General features: G+C 36.7%; 4 protein-coding genes across 4 annotated transcripts; 1 reads left to right on the plus strand and 3 right to left on the minus strand.

Moving 5' to 3' along the window:
• Nucleotides 1-300: 300 nt before the first annotated feature.
• LOC113492169 (translation factor GUF1 homolog, mitochondrial) lies at nt 301-5,749 on the minus strand. Its single transcript, XM_026869514.1, has 11 exons — nt 5,597-5,749; nt 5,329-5,515; nt 4,809-4,931; nt 4,063-4,576; nt 3,565-3,775; nt 2,996-3,127; nt 2,384-2,499; nt 1,929-2,161; nt 1,056-1,184; nt 540-623; nt 301-462 (listed from the first exon to the last, which is right to left on the minus strand). The coding sequence occupies exons 1-11, from the start codon at nt 5,656-5,658 to the stop codon at nt 337-339; spliced, it is 1,917 nt and encodes a 638-aa protein (XP_026725315.1). The 5' UTR covers nt 5,659-5,749; the 3' UTR covers nt 301-336.
• Nucleotides 5,750-5,842: 93 nt separating this feature from the next.
• LOC113492168 (intraflagellar transport protein 140 homolog) lies at nt 5,843-12,818 on the minus strand. Its single transcript, XM_026869513.1, has 11 exons — nt 12,483-12,818; nt 11,193-12,413; nt 9,370-10,929; nt 8,984-9,158; nt 8,627-8,805; nt 7,971-8,156; nt 7,251-7,493; nt 7,020-7,092; nt 6,834-6,926; nt 6,560-6,676; nt 5,843-6,229 (listed from the first exon to the last, which is right to left on the minus strand). The coding sequence occupies exons 1-11, from the start codon at nt 12,627-12,629 to the stop codon at nt 6,135-6,137; spliced, it is 4,089 nt and encodes a 1,362-aa protein (XP_026725314.1). The 5' UTR covers nt 12,630-12,818; the 3' UTR covers nt 5,843-6,134.
• A 297-nt stretch (nt 12,819-13,115) lies between these two features.
• LOC113492170 (nibrin) lies at nt 13,116-15,287 on the plus strand. Its single transcript, XM_026869516.1, has one exon. It carries the CDS (start codon nt 13,215-13,217, stop codon nt 15,105-15,107), a length of 1,893 nt encoding a protein of 630 aa, XP_026725317.1. The 5' UTR covers nt 13,116-13,214; the 3' UTR covers nt 15,108-15,287.
• On the minus strand, nt 15,209-17,404 carry LOC113492171 (ribosomal L1 domain-containing protein CG13096). Its single transcript, XM_026869517.1, has 5 exons — nt 16,846-17,404; nt 16,565-16,703; nt 16,059-16,485; nt 15,696-15,855; nt 15,209-15,368 (listed from the first exon to the last, which is right to left on the minus strand). The coding sequence occupies exons 1-5, from the start codon at nt 17,247-17,249 to the stop codon at nt 15,281-15,283; spliced, it is 1,218 nt and encodes a 405-aa protein (XP_026725318.1). The 5' UTR covers nt 17,250-17,404; the 3' UTR covers nt 15,209-15,280.
• Nucleotides 17,405-26,345: the final 8,941 nt, after the last annotated feature.

Raw genomic sequence — 26,345 nt, forward strand, 5'->3', positions numbered from 1 at the left:
AAAATTGTTGAATTATTATCTTGTTTTGATGCGCTCGATAAGGCAATATATCTTGTTCAATGCTTAGATTTGTTTACGCTGTTATTTTATGTACGATTCTCGGTGATTAGCAGCTGAAGATTATATTTTTTTAAGAATCATATATTATTTTTGTGATGTTTGTTAACCATGCGATGTCCTTTAATTGTAATCAAGTAATTTTATAATAAATTAAGTATATTTTTCAGAATAGACTATTATTTTTGTATTTGTTGACAATATGCAATAGTAAGCCTTATATCATAAAAATAAGACATTAGGTCCATACTCCATACATAACTAACATTCGTTTATTTACTATCTCTTTAATACATCTATAAAGGTATTTCTTGGTATTCTAATGTTGGCAACACTGCGCATTTTCTTTTTTCCTTCTGCTTGCTGCTTTAGGAGCTTCTTTTTACGCGTTACGTCACCACCATACTAAAATGAAAAAGTTAAATTAATATTTAACTGGTTTCAAAAAATACTGGTGTTTTTAATAGATATAAAATACTTACAAGTTTAGCAGTCACGTCTTTTCGGTATGCTTTTAAAGTTTCTCGTGCCAAAACTTTACCACCAACAACAGCCTGAATAGCGACCTGAAAAAATAATAGTGATATTATCTTAAGTTTTTAAGAAAACACAATGTATTGTCCACATTCATATTCGTACGTAAACCTCAGTGTCACGAATCCAACTTGCAATTGATTGTTTTCTCTTATCATTCAATATTTATCTATACTAATATTATAAAGCTGAAGAGTTTGTTTCTTTGTTTGAATGCGCTAGTCTCAGGAGCTACTGGTTCAAATTGAAAAATTCTTTGTTCAATAGATCATTTATCGAGTAAGGTTTTAGGCTATATAACATAAGCGCAACTAATAAGAGCGAAGATACAATGGAGAATGCGGCAAAAACGGGGAAAAATATTCATCTTCGAAGGTTTCCGTTCAAAAATTCCTAACTTATATCTCGGACGAAGTCGCGGGCACAACAGCTAGTATTCAATATGATCATAAGTAAAAGATTACCTGAACCATCTGCCTCGGGATCATTTCTTTAAGTTTTTCCGTCAATCTTCTGGCGTTGTATTCTAGTCGACTCGTGTGTACAATAGTTGATAGCTCATCGACCAATATTCCATTGAGAAGGATATCCATCTGAAATATATTATGTGCGAATAGTAATATAAAATAACCCAAATTTAAACTTTAAGCTAGATTCCTGTTGAGCATTTCATTTGGTGGATGCTATCGTGATATTGACACAATGAGACAAGCGATGATCTCTTAGGGTCAACTTACTATGAGTTCTAAAAGCACTGATGTATACTGACAAGACTTAGTCCTTTTGGACTCCTTGAGGAAATGTGTCTGTAAGCGCCCACCCCTCACTTCCCGTAAGAAAGGACGACGCGCCCTTCTACCTTATAAACTGTTAGCTGATCAAGTGGTGGGGTGACCTATCGCGCAATACCCGCGATCTAGTGTTACGGTTCCACAATAGCTCTACTTTAAAAATCAGCAGCAGAAGAACCTAGGGGATTCACGTGACCAATGTTATTACTTTTGTTAATGATAGAGACCAACCGGCGCCGCATAGTGCGCTGTCACGCTTACACAAAGATAACAATCCCACAGAGCTGGGAGTTAGGGGGCACTGGGCCAGTACAAACAAGTGACCTTATAATAGATTAGACAGAGAATCTAAATACCCACCTTTTTCAATGTCAAATTTTATCAACCTTTGACAGCTTTAATAGTTGTAAAGTGCATTGTCATTGGGTTTGAAACTACCCTGAAAATTTCAGCTTGCTAGCTTATCGGGAAGTGCCTCAAAATTTAGTTCTGTATTTAAACACAGACAAGAAAATGAGTTTATAAAAACGTAGGAAAATCGCTTACCCTGACCAACGCACTGGGATGGAATCCATAATCCTGGTAATCGAAACTGGCGAAACCAGAGGTAATGCTTTTTAGCGTGTCGTGAAAATCTATGACGACTTCGCTTAGAGGTAGAACGTATTGCAGCATGGTCATATTGTCGTCTACCGCGTTACTGGGCAGCGGGGTACCTCGCCTGTCGTGGCAGAGTGTTGTGACCGCGCCGATGTACTCCACTGGAGTTATTATTGTACCTGTAAGTGAAATAGTAATCTTGTGTTACAGTGTGTATTCTTTCGAAACGGCTTGCTCGATTTCTATATATCTTTGATGCTCAGTAGATTGCAGAATAGGAGAATTGGTCGCAAGATATTTAAATATACAATATTGCTAATTATGATTTCACTATTAATAGTTATCCGTTTTCTAGGGATTCGTTGGTAGGGTTTGAGATGCCGTATTATACCGTTTCTTACCTATAACAAAAGGTTCGTAGTACTCCTCTATGTTCTTGACATCAGGCAAGAGTAAAGGATTCGTCACAATAACCTCATCTCCTTTGTACTGTTTGATTGCTTTAGCCCCTTTTATCCTGTAAATAAAAATAAAATGATAACTGTAAACAAACCATGCCACCGTGTATCGTAGCCCAAAATCAAGGGATACATATTACTAAATATGTACTCAATATATAATCATCTCAGCCTATAGCAGTCCACTGCTGGACATTGGCCTCTCCATAAGTTCTCCAGCGCGACCGGTTCATTGCCACCTGCATCCAACGGGACCCAGCGGTTTTCACTAGGTCGTCGATCCATCAGGCAGGTGGCCGTCCCACGCTGCGCTTGGTGGTACGTGGTCTCCACTCCAGAACTTTTCTGCCCCCCAATATATAAAATTGTCTTATAATACCTAAACTTGTTTATCAAAATTTAAAACGCAGACATTTTTTTAGAGTGCATAATTCCCTTCCTTAGAGTGGGTCTGAGTTAGCGAGCCGTAATACGTCGTTTAGAGAAGCTTACGCCTCACTTACCATATTTAAGTATGTAAAGGAGCAAAATTTGTATGACAAATTGTAAACTTACTTAACTTTATAAGGCACCGAAGGCGCAGTCAATATCGCTTCAGCTTTGTATTCTTGAAGTAAACGTTGTGTGAACACTTCCAGATGCAAGAGTCCTAAGAAACCAATGCGCCATCCTTGCCCTAATGCGGGACTGTAATAAACAAAAAAAAATACGAAAATGATATCAAATCTGTACTCATATAAAGACTAGAAAGTTCGTTTTAATGTTTTGTTTGATAAAGAGGCTAGTTATGCCGAGGCCTTAATTATTTTTATGAGTCTTTTACGGGCAGGAAACTGGAGCATGAGGAAAAATATAGTCTATTTTTATATGATTACTACAAAATGGTTACTATGCTAAGTGTTAACTTAACTAAAACAGAAGTGTATAGGTATACATATATAATTTAGGTGCAGAGCAGACGGCATACGTTTTGTGCGATCGAGTCTTCCTCGCTCAAAAAGTCTGTATAGCGCGCTTGTGCGTTACTGTGTATAATTGCATAGGTTCTATTATCACATACTAAAAAGTGCGTCACGGATGGTCTATCGTCTGTGCTGCACCTTAAAAAACAAAATCACTATTACCTAGAATCTGGAGTAACAGTCACCGCTGAATCATTCAAAGCCAGTTTCTTAATGGAGTCACTGAGTTGCGGATGCTGTGATTGGTCTGCAGGGAATATACCTGCGTACACCATATGCTTCACTGGAGGTGCTGAAGAACCTTCATCATCATCGCCTACTTCCTTCGCAAGTAGCTGATCGCCGACTTTGCCGCCGGCTTTTGGACCGCAACCTGGATATTGCATAATAGTGTGAACATTATTAAGCCCGTAAGTTTTTATAATGTTGGAAAGTGTTCTCTTTAGCATTTCCACGAAAAAAGAACAGTTTGGTTGGTGTCGTAAAGGTATGGCAAAAATGGCAGCAAGTGACGTCAAGCGAGATCTGCGAAAATACTGTAATCAGTGATTGAGAAACAAAATAAAGTATAATGTTACGTAATCTATCTGGCGCGCATAACTTAAAGGCATTATCCCTAAGATCGAGAGGTAAGCTTTATTAAGTTCCGTTACCACTCACCTACCATAACAACTTGTCCAGCTACAGCCTCTTCGACGGGGTCCTCACTCGGTCGCAACATCGCGAGGAACTTCACAGTGTGTGGTTTCAAATCCGACTTCCACTTCACAGCTTGACCTACTTGAACCTTACCAGAATGTATGTAAATGAGACATAGAACACCTCTATACTTGTCATGCCACGTATCTATAACGTGCGCGCGAAAATGACCCTTCGTATCTACTGACGGTGGCGGTATTCTGGTGATAACGGCTTCTAGTAACTCTTTAACCCCCCATCCTCTTTTTGCTGAAATACTCATAACACTATCTGGTTCTATCTTGAATAGTGAGTGTAACTGTGATTTTACTTTTGCTGGGTCAGCTCGAGGTAGGTCCACTTTGTTTAAAGTTGGAATTATGAGTAAGTTGTTCTTTTTAGCCAATGAGTAGACTGCTACTGTCTGTGCTTGGATACCTTCATTTGCATCAACCAGCATTATGACTCCCTGACATGCTGTTATACTGCGTACAACCTGTAACAGTCACTTGTATTATGAAATATCATTAAAATAATAATACATATGTGAAGAAACATAAATGGGGATCTTGAATCTTGTCTAGCTCTGCTTGATGCTATACAAATGCATGAAAACAGGTTAAAGTGTAACAAATGAGATGTTTTACATATACATATACCAAGTTTTTATATTCAAGTAAGTAAGTAGTAAGTTTAATAGGTAAAATCTTAGTATTGCTTATAATTACCTCATTAGAAAAGTCAACATGTCCCGGAGTGTCAATCAGATTCAGAAGGTATGTTTCATTGTTGTAAGTATAATTTAATGATGCAGTTACTGCTTTTACTGTTATACCTCTTTCTCTTTCTACCTGTAATAATAAGCATGCAGATCATTTTAAGACATCATTATTATTTCAATTACTATAAGCTTTAAACATTAGCTTCTTTAAACCGGGGATAGGTTTAGAACAGACCTATCCCACTACTGCCTTACTGAGTAGAAACGGACCTCCCAAGCATGCAGATCATTAATAATCAACTTTTAGGATTGTCCACACATTCATATGGAAAAAGGAATAAAGCATATACTCAGTTAATCTAATCTCCAGGCATTTCAAACCAAATTTTAGAAGTTACGAAAAATTTGATGTTGTTCACTTATCATCTTTTTCCATACCTGACAGTGAGATCTTCAATCTTATTCACACGACACATTGTTTAACAACATTAATTGTTTTTTATATAGTATATGAAAACACATCTTACTTGCAGTTGGTCGAGTACTTGAGCATTCTCCGCGCCTGGTTTGATGGTACCTGTGATTTCCAGTAATCTGTCGGCAAGTGTACTTTTACCGTGGTCGACATGAGCTACTATACTAAAGTTGCGTATTTTCTTTACATCTATATTTTGTCCTGAGGCATCGGAGCTGTTTAAGCGTCTTGTTATGATTCTAAAACAAAAATAATATCATTTTTTAATATTTTTTACTCGAATGTAAGAAGGGGTAAACAAAAAATGAAAAAGTGCGTACCTTGCATATCTACTAGAGTTCGTAAAGAAGAGGCTCTTTATATTATTTATGAGCCTAACCATTTTCAATTCGATTCATGAAAGATAAATGAAAAATGTATTCATAAATGCATCAACAACATTACACCAAGAGGACAAAGTGAGGTTATATATTGGTGTCAAGTTATTGTCATCTTGACAATCAGCTGTTCTGTGCTACGTTCCAATGTACTCAAAAATGTTTTCCTAAGTTAGCAGATACTTCAAATACTAATGTATATACTTCTTTTTCACTGCCTACGTTGTCCCAGCGTCTATTATACTTATTACATTAATAATTGTTTAGTGGGTACTTTGGAAATATACGGGGGATTTACGTGGTTGAAAGTAAATAAAAAGCAATTTTATTCTCATACTTATGACGATGAACGCAATTTAATTTAAATATATTCTTACAAAATCTTCGGACGGATTCGTAACTAAATTGGACGGATACCATTAAATAACTTAAAATTAACATCTACTAATCTTATACAATAAAACAAAATCATGAAGAAATGTTATACGACTTCTTCAATACTGTGGTCAGTGGAATCAGGACTGAGGCTTTGTTCCTCGGGCTGTTTGTTTAATGACTTCAGTTGACTTTCTAAACCTGCAACAACAGTAAGTTTGTGTATTTTAATAGACCGAAACGGGTCTCATTTTTATACATCTATACATATCCCTACTTCCCTACTAATATTATAAATGCGAAAGTAACTCTGTCGGTCTGTCTTTCTGTCTGTCTGTTACGCTTTCACGTCTAAACCACTGGACTGATTTTAATGAAATTTGGTACAGAGGTAGAGTTGACATTGAGTACATAGGATAGTTTTTATCCCGGACTTTGGAAGAGTTCTCTTGGAAACGCGATATAACCGACCTCGACGCGGGCGAAGCCGCGGGCGAAAAGCTAGTATATTTTATAAATTGGGTTACTTACGCGGCGCATCCGGATGATTTGGTGCATATTGTAACAAAAGTCGTAGAACTTTCTCTTCTGTAATCAACCCAGGGCGGCCCGTCACGGCGCGAAGAAGTTGTTGTCCAGCAACCACACCTGATAGCATTAAACAATATTTTGAATTTAAATCGGACTGGATTCGGAAGGCGGTGTTGTGGAGCAAATTGGGGGAATGATTCAAAATATTACATTTTAAAGCTTGGTCCTTCTATTACAAATGAAACTTATTTTTTTAGTTTGGTCAAAATCTTACCTGGATTAACTTCCCCAGTTTCACACATTTTCTTTATATCCATAAAGCGTTTTAAAAGGGCGCTTTGTTCCTGCAGCGCTGTGGTCTGAGCACCTGCATTTAATAAAACATGATTTGTAATACAAACCAATTTTCTTTTAAAGATTTGTAACAGTAATAATAATATGTAGGTCAGGGAATTATTACCGGTATCTGTATCAGAAGATTTAGCTAGACATCTGACAGCTTCTTTCAGGGCTTCTAAGGCTTTGTCGTAATTCTGAAAATTATAAGTCTAATTCAATATCTTTTTTAACTTGAGGAAACCAACCTTGGTGAGCCAAAACACCCAAAGCTACTTGCGAGAAATACTGAATCTTACAGTGCCGTGCAGCTCTAGTATAAAATGTGATAAATCATCGATGTACAAACACTTACATCATACTCATCAACTTCAACTTTGGCGCATTCAGCGTAGAAACCAGCTAGCTTCCCATAGGCCTTCGCTCTGGTGTAGAAGTGTAGGATGTGCCTCATGAGATCAGGGCGCGACCGCCAGTCGGCGCGGCGCCGCAGGTAGTCGGCCGCCATGAGCTGCGCGCCGCGGTCGCGGGTCGCCGCCGCGAACGTCGCGATGCGGTCCGCGTCGCCTGAACGCATCAGCCAGCGCATTGCTCCTGCCTGTGGAACAAAAGTCCTTACTTCGGTATAGGTATTAATGCAAAGTTATATGATAACCATTTTTTTAAACGACTCCCGCAATAAGGAATTTAATCCTTGTGTCGCGTTTTACAAACATACAAATCACATGAACAATGACACCCAGACTTAGAACAAGTCGTGAATCACACAAATGCTTGTCCTACGCGGGGATCGAACCCGCGACACGACGCGCATAGTTTGTTTGGCGTGGTGACCTCAACCACTCGGCTATTCGTTCAGACAGCCAATAGGCACTTACTGTTCTAGCGATGTGCTGGTATACCTGGTATGAGTTAGTGCCAAAAAATATTTGATGGCTGGAGTTGAGGGAGGCCCCGGCGGCAGTGCGTCTCACGAGCTTGTAGCAGCTGGTGTGGCCAGTATCTGATAGTCGTAAGTCAACATTGTCGGCAAATTGTTCCATTGTCTTTAAAGTAGTTCAGCTATTTAAGTTACCTTATCCCCGGCATGAGCCAATCGTTTCGCCGCCTGGTGGTACAGCCCCCTCGCCCCCAATACGTCAGCCAGCCGCCGCAGCAGGGCGTCCCTTCCTGTTGTACCAGCTGGTGCCGCGAGCCTTTCACTAAGCTCCTCAGTCAATGGCGTTGGTAGCTGTTCTACTATGTCTAAGGCTTCTTCGTACTGAAAAAAAGTAATCCTTTGTAAAATCGGCCAAGTGCGAGTCGTACTTGCTAAAACACACATAAAATGCGTACTGCAGTCATCAAGAGGCGCATAGAAGAGCTGAACACTAGCACCTCTGTAAACAATAATTGAAAGCAGTCACCACAGCCGACATCGGCTGGGAAGTATATACAAACGGGCAAAAAAGACTAATCGGCTTGGTGACAAATAAAGTTTTAAATACCCATTCAAATATATTTGCCACCCACTATAACAAATGTATGACTGTTACAAAATTGTTTAACCTCAATCTATTTAAATAGTTTTGTTTTTATGAAAGTTTTAACTGTTCAACTGCCTGGTGTGGGATTGACGGTCGGATAGTGGACACGCAGTAATAGGGTTCTATTTTTTCCCTTTGGTTTCGGAATCCTAAAGAAAACTTCGAAAGTCAGTAATTGAATACCTGATTTAGAAAGAGTTATTACCTTGCCAGCAGTTGCCAACAATGCAGCCGCATGTGAGTGCTGGTTGGCCTGGCGCAGATGAGCGGCGAGTGTGTTGGCCAGCTCTGGATCCACTCGGTCACCTAAAGCCTCTACTGCTGCGATCATTGCGTTGGTATCACCGCTGCTTATCGCTAACTTTAAGGCCATGTGGACTTTACCTAAAGAACAAAAAAGTATAGAATGTTCAATTATTTTTTTGTGACTCACACTGAATTGATAAATAGCATAGGGTACTTGGATTGAAAAGCTGGAGGAGAAAGTGCAATGTTTAATCATTCCCTATTTTATAGATGATAATATTTTTGTCATGTTAGAGATCTTGTTTTTGAATCTTACCAGCTTTTTGGTAAAGAGCAATTGCTTGTTCTGTTTGGCCAGCGTTCTCTAGAATGGAAGCTGCGTGTAGAGCGTGGGTTGGTGAAGCGGACCCAGCCCGCCATACAAGGTTCCAGGCACTTGCTTCTGCCGCCACGCGAATCGCTGACGATACCGCGCCGCATTTTATGTACATCTGTTGAAATACATGATTAAAATAACTCATAAAACTTTATATTACGGGGTCAAAAATTGTTATGGTCAGCCACGAAAGTCTGTAAACAAAGTTCTCACTAGATTTCGGCAGTTTGTAGACATATAAGTATGTATTGCATTTCGCTAAATACTAGTTTGTAAATCTGTTAGTGTTCATAGAATTTTGCTGCTGACTGTTACATTTAACTAACCTTGACAGCGCTTTCAGTTTTATCCGGCTGCATTTCCAAATAACGAGCCATTTGATACAGCGAAGAGCGATTCTTTTGACAGAGCCTCTCAGCTTCATCAATTCTGTCCATGTGACACAAGAGTCTTGTCTGCTCTCCAAAGTCGTTGGCACGGGCATACGCTTCTAAAGCGCCATCTAGATCACCAATACTCTCTAAGTAATGGCCCCACCAAGTAATCAAACTAGTGTCATTAGAATTCGCGACATATTGAGCGAGTACCGGCGACTGGCCTTGGGCAACGAGCATTCTGGGAACATGGGGTACCAAAGTACCTGCACTTTCAAATAGCTTTAGGGAAGCATTTGTTTCTCCATTTGACCATAGAACTTTGGCCAGTTTATGTTGTGCGCTCTTTATAAGTAAGATATTCTCGCCTTCATGGCTTCCATTAGTAATTTCACTAAGACCTCCTTCCTTGGCTGATATCAACCTGGTGATCAGGTCCGGTCTTTGTGCTTCCCGGAATAAGTTTTCAGCTTCTTCGATCATACCCAAGTTGACAGCAAGTACGGCGACCTTGCAAGTGTCGTCCATACTAGCGTCACCCATAACCTTACGCATCATTAAGGCACCTCTGATGTTTCCCATCTTGCCTAAGCACACAGCTCCAACATCAGGCCGTTTTCGAGCAACGCATACTTTTGCCAAGCTATCCCATATGATTGACGTTTTACCTCCCGACAAAGAAGTTCCCACTACTACTGCTTTTTCAAGATACCCTGTTGTCATATAGTAAAGGAAGTCTAGGACTTGTCTAACGCTAGCAGCATCATGTTCTGTCATATCTTCAAATTCGTGTATCAGTATCTTTTTGATGTTTTGTTGAGACAGAATAACGACGTAGGGTGTATGTAACGAACATAGCAAGAAGTCTGTCATAAAATAGTCTTCGGAGGGTCCGTGCCAGTTTTTGTATTCGTAAAGGCTACCTTCATGGCATATGAATAAGTGTACACGATCCAAATCAGCAGATCTCATATGTACTGCAACAATCCTTGGATCATTGCAGTCCCAAATTATGGCGATTGGAACACTTTGATACGGAGGTGTCGTATTTTCCGAAATCAGTGTATTTGTGATGACGTCATTCGCTACATCCCAGAGATACAAGCGAGGATCAGGAGCCAAGCCTGCGTTAGCAATACTTAAGCATATATAGCGTCCAGTACAGTTAACAGAAGCTCTCATGACTTCTCCAAAATCTTCGATCATTTGATAGCAGTTTTTTGGAGGGTAAGGCATCCTGAGGCCTTTTTTGGTAATTTCTGCTAATTTAAGCGTGCCATCCATTGTTGCGATAACTATAAACTTGGCTGTATTGGTTACGCCGATAGGCTCGCCTTCACCTTCGGTGCTTGGTAGTATTCCTAAGCTTATGCCAGATATTGAGTAGCATTCTATGTGAGGATTTACCACCCCAACAAGAACATCATTGTAAATGATCAAAACATCAGTTTTCCATGAAAAACTTCTTATAAGAGAAAATTTCATTTCATTATCTTTACTGCACATCCAAATCTGAAAAAAAAAAAAAATTAAAAAAAATATTGTTATTGCAGAATCAAATAATAATTAAATTGATGGTATTGACTTAAAACTTAAATCTCTAATAAAAAGTTTGTATTATTTAATGAGCTTTAATTAAAATGTATTTTTAGTCCTTTTTAATCTTCTTGGATTTGAAGACTTGTTACTGTAGTACATGCTATTTGGTTTGAAAAAAAAACAAGGTAAGTCACATCCTGATTCACACTAAGTAAGTAAATAAAAATTAGTCATACCTGCACTTCTTTTCCATCCCCTAATGCAATGTACTGGTCTTTAAATGCAAAAGCTCTGATAGTGATTGAGGTATTTATCATTGATGTAACATTATTTCTATTTGTTATAGCTGTTTCATTAGCAGACTTTTGGACCATGTAAATGTTAGGTGAGTATCCCCAGCACACAGGCTGCTCCCGAAGAACATAGGCACTTGTGATACAGTTGACATGCAGTAATGGATTCATGAGACCTTCAGACCCCCAACTGACCTCTTTGACAGTGCCTTTAACAGAGGTGCTACTAATAAGTTTCCAATTATTCCGATGGTCTCTTCTCCAAAGATACAAGTTACCCTGTGATGTTCCACAGCAAAGAGTATCACTCAGATTGCTGTAACTAATGCTTGTGAATATGTCTCCTGGAACTATTTCCTCTTTTTCATTGGGTAATACATCATTATCTCCAGTGTCACTATCCCAAACCCTGATGAGGTTGTCTCCAGTAATAACAGCTACATAGAAATTCCCTGCAAGAACTATACACTGTCCATTTCTGGCAGCCATTCTTACATGAGTGTCTGTTACCAAGGAACCATCATCGGACATTATGAACCTTGTTAAACTTAGGGCTCCACCAGCCTCCCAGGCCACAAGCAGATATATATTGCTTATTATACCCATGAATATAATGTTACCAGGTGCATTTAACACTTCAGAACACGCTCCATTATAGTCTATGTATAGTATAACTCCATTATCTTGAGCCGCATAACAAGAGTGGTTGTCAGGTTGTGTACCTTCTCTTACCCTTGCTGTTGTCCGAGGCCTCCAAGCAGCAAGTGCATCCAAGGCATTCTCATCACCAGCTACTGCTGCGCGCGCTAACCCTCGAATGGAAGTTTCTGAGCTTGGTTGAGGTGTACAAAAGGTAATGTGAGTAATGACATCACCAAGTTGATGATGGAAGGATGTAAGTGGTGCTCCTGCACCAGACTGCCAACCAGACAGAGATCCTGCAGCATCTGAAGCCAGAAGTCTTCCTCCTCCTAAGCTAAATGCTACGGTTGTTAGTGCAGCATTATGAGGAGCTTCTAATCGGGCCCAAGAATATTCTAACCAAATATAAAGTTCTCCTCCATCCCAGCCGACAACCAGCAAACGTCTTGTGGGGTGCCATGCTAGGGCCGTCACTTGGTTCGATAATAATATAGGCCACTCGCATCCTTCTAGTGGAAAGCCCTAAAACATATAATAGATATGTAGTGATGAAGTTAAAACAAACGAAACAAAAGTTCAAGCTAGGCTTACGTTTTCCTGGAATATTGTGACGAATCCCCCTTTTTCTTGATTATACGATCCTACAGCAAGTAGCGGTAATGAAGGATGCCATGTACCAACGGTGGACACAACATTACCGTCAGTAAAATTAAGTTTTGTATCAATATATAAAGTCATTGCGTTTTTGTTTGAAAGTATCTTAAACTAATGTAATACAAGCTATACTGCTGTAGTCGTTTTAGGTCAGTTTTTGAGTAGGCATTTTTAAATTATTTTTTACTCAGTACCTAATTGAAAGCATATAGAACTATTATAAACAAGAAAACTTTCCTATAGTGTTTTGAATTAATATTTTCTTTCGTTGCCATGGAAACTTTGACTTTGCTTGTATTGTAGTTGCTACATTAAAAAACATATTTACTTGCAATCAAAATTGAAGGATGAAACATTAGTTTTTATAAGTTTTGTTCAAACGAGGTGAGTTGATTTACTTTTCTGATGCAAAATTCAGATGAATAGCTTCACTATACAGCCTCTCTCACATCGCATTGATAACCAGAGTGAACCTATCTTGGTATAATCCGGGTAATGAACGAAAACGTCAAGTTCTAAGAGTAGGTATGTATGTCAAGTTTTTCATGACATTTACTTGACATGTCAGTTTTAGAGATTTGTTTGTTTGAAATTGCGTGTACGAAAGTTCTATCAGATACCGGGAGATAAAGTATAATTACTGTTAATAATATAAAGTATACGGCAATCATGTGGTACTTAACATCACAGAATGATACTAGAATCATTTATATAGTTTCATCTAATCAAGTCCTAATTGGAAGAAGTACTGATAATGAGGTTTGCAACTTTGCCATCGCTGATGATCCCTCCATTAGCAGAAAACATGCAACTTTGACAGCGATGGACAATGGTTTGTTTTTACAAGATCTCGGTTCGAGATACGGAACTTACATTAATAATTCTACCGACAAAGTAGAAATGAATACCAACACCAAATTAAAAGAGAACGATATTGTTAAGTTTGGTAAAATGAATAGCATTTGGAAAGTTAATGTAGCTAACCTTATAACTTGTACATCGACTTTAAAAGGAGACAACTTACAGAATCTAAGGTTAACTTTGTCAAAATTAGGAGGGATATTAAAGAGTGATTGGGATGACACTTGTTGTTACCTAACAATGCCAGGAATCACCTTGACTATCAAAGTTGTGTTAGCTCTAGTACAAGGTTCAAACATAGTAACTACAGAGTTCTGGAACAAATGCCTTGAAAATGTTTCCAATTGTGAAACCCTACCAGATCCTCAAGATTTTGTACCCGAGGTTATGGAATCTACACTTAATAAGGAGGTTGTGTCATTCCAGCCTGATAATCGTCGTAGTTCAATATTCACAGGCAAGAAGTTTATATTTTTTTCAAGAAGACAGCATGAAATGTATAAGACTGTACTGGTCAAAAGTGGGGCCACTCCAATGCTGCTTAGTGAATGCAGAATGACAATATCAATGCTCTGTAGCCCAGATGTGGTTGTTATACAGTATACATCAACTGGTGTCAGTCAAGAGACACAGTCACAGAGAAGCCAAATGACTGACATTGTCAATCAATTAAAAAATAAGGGCAAAAGAGTGGTAGCTGATGCTGAGATAGGTCTTGCTATATTATTCTGCTCATCCAATAAGTATTGCAATCCTAACTTCAGCTTTTCATCTGAAGTGGTTAAGCAGATATCTGCTCCTCAAAAGAGTTCAAAAGTACTAGCACAGGAATCTCAAGAACCTACATCACAGCAAAAGCAGCCCAATGTTAAAATAAATGAAAGTCTTGTGTCTGAAGATGGTTATGATAAACTTTCTGTTAAAAGAAAGTTGAGTGATGTCATAACTGAGATAGAAGTCAATCCCAGCAAGAGAATTGCAACATGTTTTGTAGCAGAAGTGAAGGTTGAAAGTGCCAAAAGGGGTTACCCCGATGACAATGATGAATTCTCAAAACCACCCAAGAAAATGGCTATAGAAAATGAGAAGAATAGCTCTGAACAAGCTAGTAATGATGATAGTAACATGTTTAATTTTGTGAAAGCTCCTACCACCACTGAATCTGAGAAAAAACCTAAAAAACTCAATTTATCAAAACCACAGAAAAGAAAACTAAATGATAATCAGCCTGAAGGCAATCTATTTAACTTTATACAAACTGATGAAGATGATGTTAATGCTAGCACAGTATCTAAACAAAGCCTTTTTAATAATGATAAAAATAAGAAAGATGATAGTGAAAATGTGGTACAAACAACAAATCTATCAAAACAAGAAGTTTCAGCTCAAGATATATCTGCTATGAGAGGATCCAAGCTAAAAGAATTAATGCAACGTAATTTATCAAGCAATTCTAGTCCAGTCAATAATACAAGGAGAATAAAAACTGAAGACTTAGAAGATAAAATGAATAAGCTAGACTTGTGTAACACTATTGTTACTACCTGTAGCACCTTAATTAAGAGGGAACCATACAAATATGAGACTGAGAATACATTTTCTAGTAATGTTAAAAACTTTAAGAAATTCAAGAAAGTTTGGCCAATAAAGAGACAATCTTCTGTGATACAGACATCTTCAATGAGCTTGATAACTTCATAATAAATTAATACTTGATTTGTTGCATGGGACTAAAATTTCATTCATAACTTTTGTCCAAGTCTGAGCATACAATTGAGTTATAAGAAATGAAAACGATTTTATTATATTGATTATAAGTTTATTTTGTAGAAATGTTACAAGTATGTAATGTTAAGATAATAAAGATCATTTAACTAATCATCATTGGCTTCTGATTCCACTTCTGACTCTTCCTCATCTTCTTCATCTGAACCTGAATCAATTTCTTCTTCTGCTACCTCACTGTAAAACAAAATTGCAATATTACAATTTATTAATACTTACATATAAAAGGATAAATTTAAATAAGCAGTTGTTTTTCTTAATATGTGTTATGATACTGATGTATATGTTTTATGATACCAAATATTGCACAATATTATGATAAAATCACTTTCAACATGAGATAATGCATGCTTTGAATAACAGCATGGCAAGAAAACTGCAGACTTTCATTTCTGTGGTATAATTATTATGACTATCTGCACTTTACCCCATGTTAGTGTAAAAAATAGTATAGAAGTACAGCTGAGAAGCATATTCATGGATATCTGTTAATGGGAAATGTACCTTGCAACTGGTGTCTTCTTTATTTTCTTCAACTGCACACTGCCATCAGGAGCTACCCGGACAGTCTTTCCAGGAATGGTGGACAGCTCATCCTCCAATACATTGTAGTTTTTAGGTCTCTTCTGTGTTAGTTTCGGTGGCTTAACTGTGCTTGATGGACCTGAATAACATGAATGAATGTATTTTAGTAAAGGTAACACATTATCACTATTTGTAAGTATATAGGTTACTCCTAGAATTCATTATAATGAGATAAATTCTAAAAAGTAAAAAGGTTGATTATTAGGACAAATTTAGATGATCAAAGTGATTTTGGGACAATCAGCAAGCTGTTAAAGTTTTATATAGAGTATAGATACTTACGCAGAGTAAGATATAATGGTAGAGATATTGATAACGGCAACTTTATAGAGATTGCTCTAATATTAGCTTCTCCTCCAGGGAATTTAGTTGAAAGTTGTTGAACTAAGGACAGAATGTTGGCCTTCAATTTATCCTGAGACATAGCAGTATGGCCAATAGTAACCGTTGAGGTTTCCCCTTCACTCAAACGTAATATAGCAGTACGCAAACCCGTTTCAATACTTTTCTTTATGTTTTTTTCTTCATTTATCCTTACTGGTATAAGCATATTGTGTTTTTTGAAGAACATCTTTCCTAATATATGTGATACATGGTTTAGGACTCTAGTGTCTACCATGATAAAGTCATGCTGCGTGAGTAGTCTGCGTTTCAATTCATATTGATCATACTCTACTCGTAACTGTCTCACTGGAAGAATTGTTTTGACCTGTAAAAGCATTAATATTTATGAATATTTTATTTGATTCTTATACAGTGAAACATGAGCGTAAAATTGCCATACTTACACCAGTAACTTGTGCTTTCCTTAAAATATCTTCCCAGCGTTCAATGGTAGGTTCATGGTCATGTTTCCTACCTTTCTTCACATCTGGTGTTACTAGGCACACTTCGCCAGTAGAGGCTACTGTGCTGTGTGGCAGTACACTGAAATTTGAAGGTTGCATTATATTTATGTTATGATATGAAGTATATCAGCATTTTTACATGTCACATTGTAGTTTTATTGCTCTGTGTTTCAATACATTAATTACGTGTTTATTAAACCTATCATTCTTAAAGTACTTACAATCTGACATTGCCTCTAGTATTCTGAATTTTAATGCAACGTATTTCTGCGAATATTGGCTTCTCGTCGTCAAAGATTGCTGACTTCTTCTTGTCATGATTAACTATAACGTTGAGTAAAGCGTTAAGACAATTTTCAACGACGTCTGCCGTAATGCTCTGTGTCGGCATCACATATTTCCCTGTCTTCTTCGGTGACGCCTCCTTTTTAACTTCTACAATTACAGCTTGCTTTTCTGGTTTTATGGACACAGTTTCTAGCTTTGTTGGTACTGCTAGCTTTGTTGGTACATTGCTGACGCTTAGTTTCTTAGCCTTAACTTTTTTATTTATTTTCTCAATTTTAGACTTTTTCATCCCATTTTTTTTAATTTTCTGTATCGTGTCCTGCTTTACGTTCACCATTATTGCCGTTTTTATTTATTTCGCTTCTTTTTTGTTGGAATAAGAATAATAAATTATGTTAAAAGTATAGATAAATTCACATGTTATTTTATAACCTCACAATAACACACCTCGCACTTCACAGTGAGAGATCGCCGCAAAATGTCAACTGTCAAAAAATCTATTCTACCAAAAACTTTGCTGTCAAATTGACAGTCTATTTTTAATTTAGAAACCAGATTTGAATATTTGAATGAAATGAAAAGGGTAAGGGATGATTTACTCTCATGCAACAAAAAAAAATATTTGTTTAAATTGTTGATGTTTTTCTACTGGCTTCTATGCTACATTGCATAGCTCACAAATACTCACAATGTCTTGATTGTCCTAACATTGTGTCTAAGGCACTAAAGGTTTACGTAAGTAGGCATCCTAAAGTTTTTTTTAACCCTGTTTTACTGTTCATAATAGTTCATATGGCTCAGTTAAATTTGGGTGTTTGTTACTCCTACATTTATATTAGTTACCGCGACGATATAACGATAACCCATAAACTGATAAATCAAATGAAAGTAAAGCAGTTAGAAGCATCTCAAATTGAATACAATTATTACGACATACACGCAATACAATCGTTAAGCTTAAGGCAGTGTTAGAGTATTATTTAATTAACGTATCGTGTGTTCTGACTCCATTAACTGAATGTCTTACGCAAAGATTCCTGGCCTAATGCCAGTTTTCACTTGTTGTGTTTAAGGACGTGTATTAATTAACACGGTTTGGGCAAAACATAGGTATAATTATTTCTAGTCATCAATCGAATAATTAAGTAACGAAAAACGTGAATTTTACTATTCTGGACCTTTTATCGGCCTTAAATTAAGTAAGATAATATCTCTGCATAAATGCATAAACATATATAGATACCTGCCATCTTATATTTATTTCGTACTGGAATAAACATGGGTCTAAAGAGATAAGTAGGTACACATGACGAAGAATAATTCATTGTAATAACCCAACTATGATAGATGAGACGGATGAATCTTTGAGCAATTTGCTGTGTGAGGGAAAGTGTAGGCTACCGCCAACTTGAAGGACTACTTGTCTGAAGAAGAAAAATAATTGCATAAATTGTATTTTTGCAGAGCATACTTCATTTGCTTAGGTAATTAATAAAAGGTAAGTAGACTTGGTGTCTTTGTGTCCAGTACTATTGTTTACACCACTAAAAAACATATTATCAGTTGTTTATTTATATAAAGTCATGTGTAATATCATATGTCTGGATTTGACACGCCAAGATTGTTGAGCTTACTAGCTCCAGCTCGCGTTTGAATGCTTCCAGAACAATAATTGTATCCTATACCAACAATCTATTACCTGCCAATAAATGCGGACAACATCACATACATTGTTCTGAACCCAAAGTAAGTTGTTAAAGCACTTGTGTTATGGAATCCAGATATAACGTCCAAACCAATCTTTGCCAACTATAACTATTATGGTCATACCTACATATGTACATTGTAATTATCTTCATAGCAAATTGAATTAATTTAAGCATGAACATTACTGTACTTAGCTGACTATCGTAGCTGCGCCAGCTTTCAAATTATTATATTTATTAGGTTGATATAGTCCCCGAAAATTGCTAACCAGAAACCTGGTCAGATTAAGGAAAAAATTACATTAGCCCAACATAAAAAGCAGCAATGGGAATGTACTGTCAATTGTCAATTCACGTCATCATACCTCCACCCTGTGTTAATATTTGTGTGATGAGCGATAATTTGTTCTTTGTTTGAGTGTAATTTGTACATAAAAGTAATATGTATCTATGTATTCAGAAATATATAAGTTATCAGTTGTCTAGTACTTGTAATACAAGATTTGCTAAGATTTAAACTAGATGGCGCTGTGTGCAAGTTGTGAAATATTATATTATTATACTACCTACGAATAGTCATCATAATTTTATCTCAAACTACCAACGCGAAATGTGGCAGAGCCTTTGCGAAACTGCGTTTACCGTACAATTAAAGAGGTGCGATATTGCTTTCGGTGTTTGGCAAACATCCAAAACATAACACCTGTTTGTAAGGAAATGCATTTTCGGTCAAATCTTTTGCTGCATTCGTTTGGAACGTTGGCAACTTAAAACTTGAATGTTTACGGTTTTTGAGGATTTTCTTTTCATGATTTTACATTTTCGTACCTGTTTTATAAGCCCCCACGTTGAAAGAGGTTTGTTGTAAGTTTGTCCGTCATCTTTTGTTTTGAGCACTGTAATCTTCATGCGAATTTAGATGATTTTAAAAGCTTTTATTGAACTTTCAGTGTGAGTATGTAACTATGTATGTTTTGGTCGGCTGTAATCTGGCAACTCAATTTTAAAGTGTTCAACTGTTTGAATTGAAATGTATACTCGTTCAGTTTGGATAAAAAACATTTAAAATTAAATTACTTGTCATACAAATTGTGCAATGACGCTAGAATTTAATATTGGAGTATTTAAAGTAGAATTAGTCATTTACAAGTTATGGGGAGGGAAAAATTGGTCTGAATAGAATTTTGCTCCTGTTTTTGAAAGTGAGCTAGGCAGTACAAGTTCTATCTCTTTACTGTGTTTAAGTATGTGCTTATTTAAAGCAGTAGCTTAATAAATCATTTAAAATTCCCGTTGCCATGCAAACCTGATGAATACCGGCTGAAATAATGGTAGCTAGCTACATACCATATTATTTTGAATATGCGATACGCTTCAGCGTAGTAACTGGGTAAGCTGCAGGATATTAGATTATCAATGCAATATCCCGTAGCTAAGGTTCCTTAAATGAATACCTAGTACTTTGATGTACCTGTATCATAATTGATTAGGCACTTCAGTTAGTTAAATTAAACAATTTAGTGATAATTTTATAAGTTTTGTTTAAAAACACCGTTTCAAAATAGAATGTGTAATCAAATGGACTAACTGTAGTTTATTTGCTAAATATGTGTTTTTGCAAAAACCAAATCAACATTATTAACTATAATTTAAACACATAACCAAATGATGGACATGCCATTAAAAATATAGGTGAAAATAACGTAGTTGGTAAGTACTTACTTAATTAATGAGAATGAGTGCAATGTGTCAGCGGCTCTTTATTCCGCGCCAGTTGATAAACTCAATTGTACGAAAGGGCTTATTACGGTAACCAGCGGCCTGTTAGTAATTATGCAGAATGGTTTAAAGAAGATCTAAGTACGAAAAATTACAACACTACTTTCGATACTTATCTTTGATAGTGTATTTATTTATCTGAGTGCGTGAGTTTAGCGAGTTCGTGACGCCTACTGCAGTGGAAGAAAAACACTGAACTACGTCGTGCTACGTCCGGTTACGGCGTGCTACGCAGCGTCATGACATGCTACGCCATGAAGTGAGCCGTTTGCTTTCAGTCTCAGTCAGTCAGTTTTATTTCATTTCAAAAGATGATGTTAGAGCCTGAAATAAATACGGTGATTTGTCTTCTGTGAAGATATCTCGCAAAATGTACACGAGTGATTCGTAAGTCACAGTATATAAAAATACCACCTCTACACGGCTCACAATCAAGATCTTTTTTAAGACGATCGTCAGATCTTAAAGGGATTCACCGTTCATGTCAGAACGTTATAGGAGAACATCAATCAAACCAATCAATCAATTCAGAGAGCTTCCACAGCCCGCAGATGGACATGGGATCTCAAGTGAGTGAACATGACAAACAAAAAAAAACATTTCTTATGTCGGCAAAACATCGTGAAATATATCTACTATAAAAATTGGAAGGAAAAGGATTTTGTATCCACTTAAGTGCCATTTTCATTTTTAAACAAACCGCTCTAGTCAATCGAATCAGCTGAGTGATTATCCATCTTATGTGCCCACAACCGCATCGTAATTACTAAACTCTTACATTATACAGAGCGCACTGCAAATGAATCAGAGCCGCAAGAGCGAAAAGAAATAAGTATTGATCACTGCACTACCTCACAGCGTTTAGCAGTAGCCGGCTATCAAACTTCTTGTTCGATACTCCTTGTTGCGTCCAGCGTACGCTATCTTAATTAAAATTAAAGTATTGCTGTCTTTTACTAACGTGCAGCTTAAGAAAATGACACAACAGTTAACTTAAAATGTCAAATTGGTTTATGCCGTGAACTATACGAGTAAATGTTAGTGGTCACATTACCAAGGCCGACAGATATTTCCCCTGCCGTAATTCTTGTCCATTTTAAAAAGGTATTAAGCGGGACAGTTTTTGTACGACACTAAAATGACAATAATATTTGGAGAAGAAAATTTGAATTACACTAGACTTATGCTTCAAACTTGAATATGAAAGTTTATATTAGATAACAACATTCTAATAGAGAGATATTATCACAAAAGTGGTTTCCGTTTAATTGGCTATTAGTTTAAGTCCCCGGGGCATAAACTATTTGAACGTATTGATCAAGATACCATCTGCCTAAAAATAACTAATTATAGTTTCATTTTACGAAGATTAACATACGAGTTTGATTTGAATATCAACATTGCTTTGGTCTCCATCATATTGCGTCAATGTACACACATCATCAAGTTGCTAAAAATGTTTATATCTATACTTAGTATGCTTACACGTGTTACACGTGAGTTGACTCGCTCACCCGCCGCGTCAGCTCATGATTAAGGACTCCGGTTGGGTCCGAAACTAGTCGGGCACTCCCGATAAATACGCGTGAGTAAACCGTTACATCATTTAATAATGAATGAATGAGTCTCACGATAGTTATTATAAAAAATAGTGTTACACGTGGTCCAGAAAAGCAAGTATTGGGCCGCTATTTTTTTGTTATAGATCTTTTCACATTTAATTAGTGCGGATAAAAATCTATATATTCTACTATATATATGCCGTATATCCAAAATTAGACACAAATCGCACTCTTTATTCTTTTTTCCCCGCCTCCTATTCTAAACTGACCATACCTCACCAGAGCGGATTTGAAGTTACTGATTCGTGCCAAAGTCTAAAAATTCTCGGCCCATTTTCATACCAGCACTCAAAATCTGAATTGATTTCGTTACTCGTACGGCTAGCCCTGGTGGTGCATTTTATTCACTCGGGCATTGAGTAATAAATAGCTTAACGTCCCTGCCTCGACGGGAACATGGCTTAGGCTTAGATTTTCAGGTTTCATGGTATTTTCTGGGTCTAAATTACGTCACAGTACAGTACAGTTGTCTTTAAAATGTTCTATCGGTATTAAGTACTGTAATATCTAGATATAAGTAGTCTTGTAATCTGTAAGTATTTTGTGGATTTGTGATTATGTTAGTTTATAAGAAGTAATGTGCAATTGTTTGTTAATCCCGAATAAATAAGTAAGACCATTTCACAAAAAGAAGTGTTACTCTAATTAATTATTTTTCATTTTATTAAATTTTCATATTCTCCCTAGATAGAATACTCATTACAAGAAGGGAACGTTAAAATCGGATACTATACACAAAGATATACATTAAAGCAATACTAGCGAAGAAATGTAAAAATAGTTACTGTTAACTCGTTGGTAAAAAAATGAGTCCATCTCGTGCCGTTACACTTGCAGTAAAAGTACATTAATTTAATACATTTGTAAGTAGCGACGCCCGTCGCGTACAAAGTTGGCCCAATCCGAGTTTCTGCTTCGTTCACTTCGTTAAATTAATGAAATCATAACACATGACTCGACAATAGAAGGTCCTTGTGTATCTGAAGGAAAATACTTTTTTTTATTGCATTTGTATTGCGAAAAATACTGTCGGTGACAACTTACATGAATGAAACATATTTTATCAAAAGACGAATGATTTTTTCTCTTGCTTCCTGAAAGTATTACCAGTTACAAACAAGAGTTATAACGAATTTTAAGCAAAGATATTTGTATTAAAGATATTCGCATGCCAACACTAAGTTAAATGACTGACTAATATTTTCTGCGCATTTTTCACGAGCCTAAACCTCTCTTCTTGCGTCATTAATTCATTTTAATGTAAAACACTAAATGTTTAAAGTCGTAAAAGGCTGCTCATAGGTGCTCGCTACATTATGTAGGCTCTACCTAAATAAATAGGTCAAGTACATAAATGATACACATCAGATTTTATATAAAGTTACGATCGTAAAAGTGTCAGACTTTGTGTAGTCATAGGCAAGGTAACATCTGTTTTATTGAGTCCCACGGGGCTCGGAACCTTCGGTCGAAACCAAATGCAATGCGGTTTTCGTCACCTAACGTTTTGAATTATTTAACTTAAAAGGATTCCGAAGAAGAATAAATCCTTTTGCTCATGAATATTAAATTTTTATCTTAATGTATTATTTAGTGCTTTAGCGTTAATTTTATTTTGTTTCGAGAGGACATTTTTGAAGGGAATATTTCAGTTTAGTATTGAAACTTTTTGATGAAATAACATAACATGGCGTTGTTTGTCCTGTACCTACAACGTATAACAAAGCGAAAGTCAATAAGAGCATTCCGTATCTTAAAAAACGGCGACGAAGTTTTTTTATGGAAATGTTTCGCTGTCGGGTTTTGTGAGCGCTCGGCAAAGGCCAGGCCCCTCACTTCGTGCCCCGAGGCTCTATTTGCCATTGCGTAGTTACAGTCTTGTTCGAGCTAACTATTTATTTAAGAACGTAATGTGGTACGAATACACAGCAAAAGATTCGTGAACCGGTATTGTGTTGGGGACTGTTTGGTTATAATTATGTGGCTTGTCGCTTGTTATAGATGCTGTTGCTATGTGGATGGTTGAAATAGGTAAAAGAGTGTAAAGACGTTATTAAAAAAAATGATTTTTCTACTGATACAGTTACAAATAAATATCTACATTATATTTATTACCTACATTTAATACACAACACATATATTGCTGTAAAAAGAGAGCTTCATCTTTTTGTAATATTACATACCTACTAACTATAAGGGGGTACTACATTTAGGCCGATATTTTTTTTAAAAGAGGTTTCCAAAAAAGTCTTTATCATTAAGCAATCTCGCTCTTGTTAACACTAAAAGTAGCCGGACCTTTCTTCAAGACAACTTCATTCCAAAAAAACTGACTCACATTATTCGATGAACCGAGAAATCGTATCAGACAGACGGAATCACTTTCACATTTTTAATATTAATGTAGCCATCTTGTCTGGGTACTTACACATGATTGCTTTGTATGAACGTAACTTGGCTACAACTAAGAGCAATATTCTCTCGGTCGGTTTTAACCACGGAACGTGGAAGATATATAAGAGTATCCCTACATGGGTGTGGCATTGGGACCAGTGCTACTTAAATTATTCGATTTTTGATTCTTGCCGCTATATCGACTGTAAAATACTTAAAGTATCAGTAGTTCCTGAGATTAACACCTACCATGTCATAAACTCATAAACTTTGCCGCTTTATAATAGTCGTTTAGACTATGCCTACTTGTAAGGTTTTTATAAAAAAACGAAGGCTATGTACCTACTCAAATTGTATTTTTTTTACATGCTGTAGTTGATATTCACATCCTTATATAAACACAAGCCTAGTCCAAGTATGTACATCCTTCTTTTCGACGTTCCGTGGTCGTTCCATTTCTATGAAATAATGTTTGCACGTTTACCACTTATCATTTGTCACGTTGTTTTTACATTTATCAGTATATAAAGTAATGTATGACATAATCCCGGTTTATTCCCTTGATCCCATACACAAAGCACGAAAGAAGGTATTTGACAGAAGATAAAGTAGAGATCTGGCGTCGAGAAAGTCCCGCGGGAGTTGCCAGGCGGAGAAATGCTGTTTGACCAATTTGTTCAATATTTTATATAATAGTAATAGCTTAGTAATGGCAGGAGATTATTAAATTCCACTTTGTTGATAGAATGGTATGTTGATTGTGTATAAAAAGTGTATGAAAATCAGTTTAGCTCGTCAATAACATTAAAAATATGTATTTTTTTTGGAACCACTTTAATATTCTTAATAAAACGAATGTAAATTAAAGAGCGGATTCTCATGAGTCATGACGTCACTTGCAAATGACGTTAACTGAATATAATGACTGTATCGGCTAATGACTAAGCAAGACTTCAATAACTACCTTGCTACATCTGAGTACTAGAGAGTACAGCAAGTACTTGGAGCATACGTATCTAAAGGGTAAAATTGGAACCCTATTATTAAGGCCCGCTGTCTGTCTGCCTAGCACATCTGTTCGAACTTCTGTCCACAGACTCTACTTAGTTGAAATTTTCACAAATCTTGTATTTTTGTTGCCGTAATTCTATTTTCCAGCCTGTTTTCACGGATCCCTGAGAGCCCTGAGTCCATCTCGCATTTGACCGATTTTATTTAATTAACCTTCTCGATCAATAAAAAAAACGTTATTATTCTTCCTTCATTCACCGGCCATAACGACTACGTGAGTAAGACAGCGCGAAAATAACTGCTAAGCGAGATGTAGAGATCTGGTTTCCAAGTTGGACGAAGTTTAATTAGGTTTTTTGTTAATTAATTGTCAGAAGCAGAGTTTGAAATTGAGCCCGGTTTGTTAAACGATTACATATGGGGCGTAATATCGACATTGTTTACGAAAAAATATTGTTCATGTAAGATTTATGTTGTTCGTTCGTAGTTAAATAAAAATTAGTCTAGAGGGTTGTTTTAATATTGTTTATGGATGATATCGATTTTATTTTGCAGGACTGGAGTGAAATAGCTTAAAACTAAACAGTACAGATCCAAATGGGCAAAATTCTTTGCCCAGTTGTGGGACGTAAAATAGTCCTATAAAATATTTTGACTCTATATTTTTAGTATGCTTTATTTTATCGATGCTATAGAGGTTTTTCTGACCTTTATATATTACGTGCTCTCCAAAAATATATTCGACCTTACAACGCACGGAAACCTAAAAGAAATACATATGAGAGTACAATAAAGTATTGTATTGTATGGCTCTCCGGCGGTCATCCTCGTTTCTCTGTCAATGGCGTCCAGTTTAGACGGCACTCTATATTATGTGGTTGCTACTTTCGTCGAAATACGACTGTCCATTTTAACCGTGGT

Source organism: Trichoplusia ni, chromosome 3 (genome assembly GCF_003590095.1).
Source record: "Trichoplusia ni isolate ovarian cell line Hi5 chromosome 3, tn1, whole genome shotgun sequence".
Classification (NCBI taxonomy): Eukaryota; Metazoa; Arthropoda; class Insecta; order Lepidoptera; family Noctuidae; genus Trichoplusia; species Trichoplusia ni.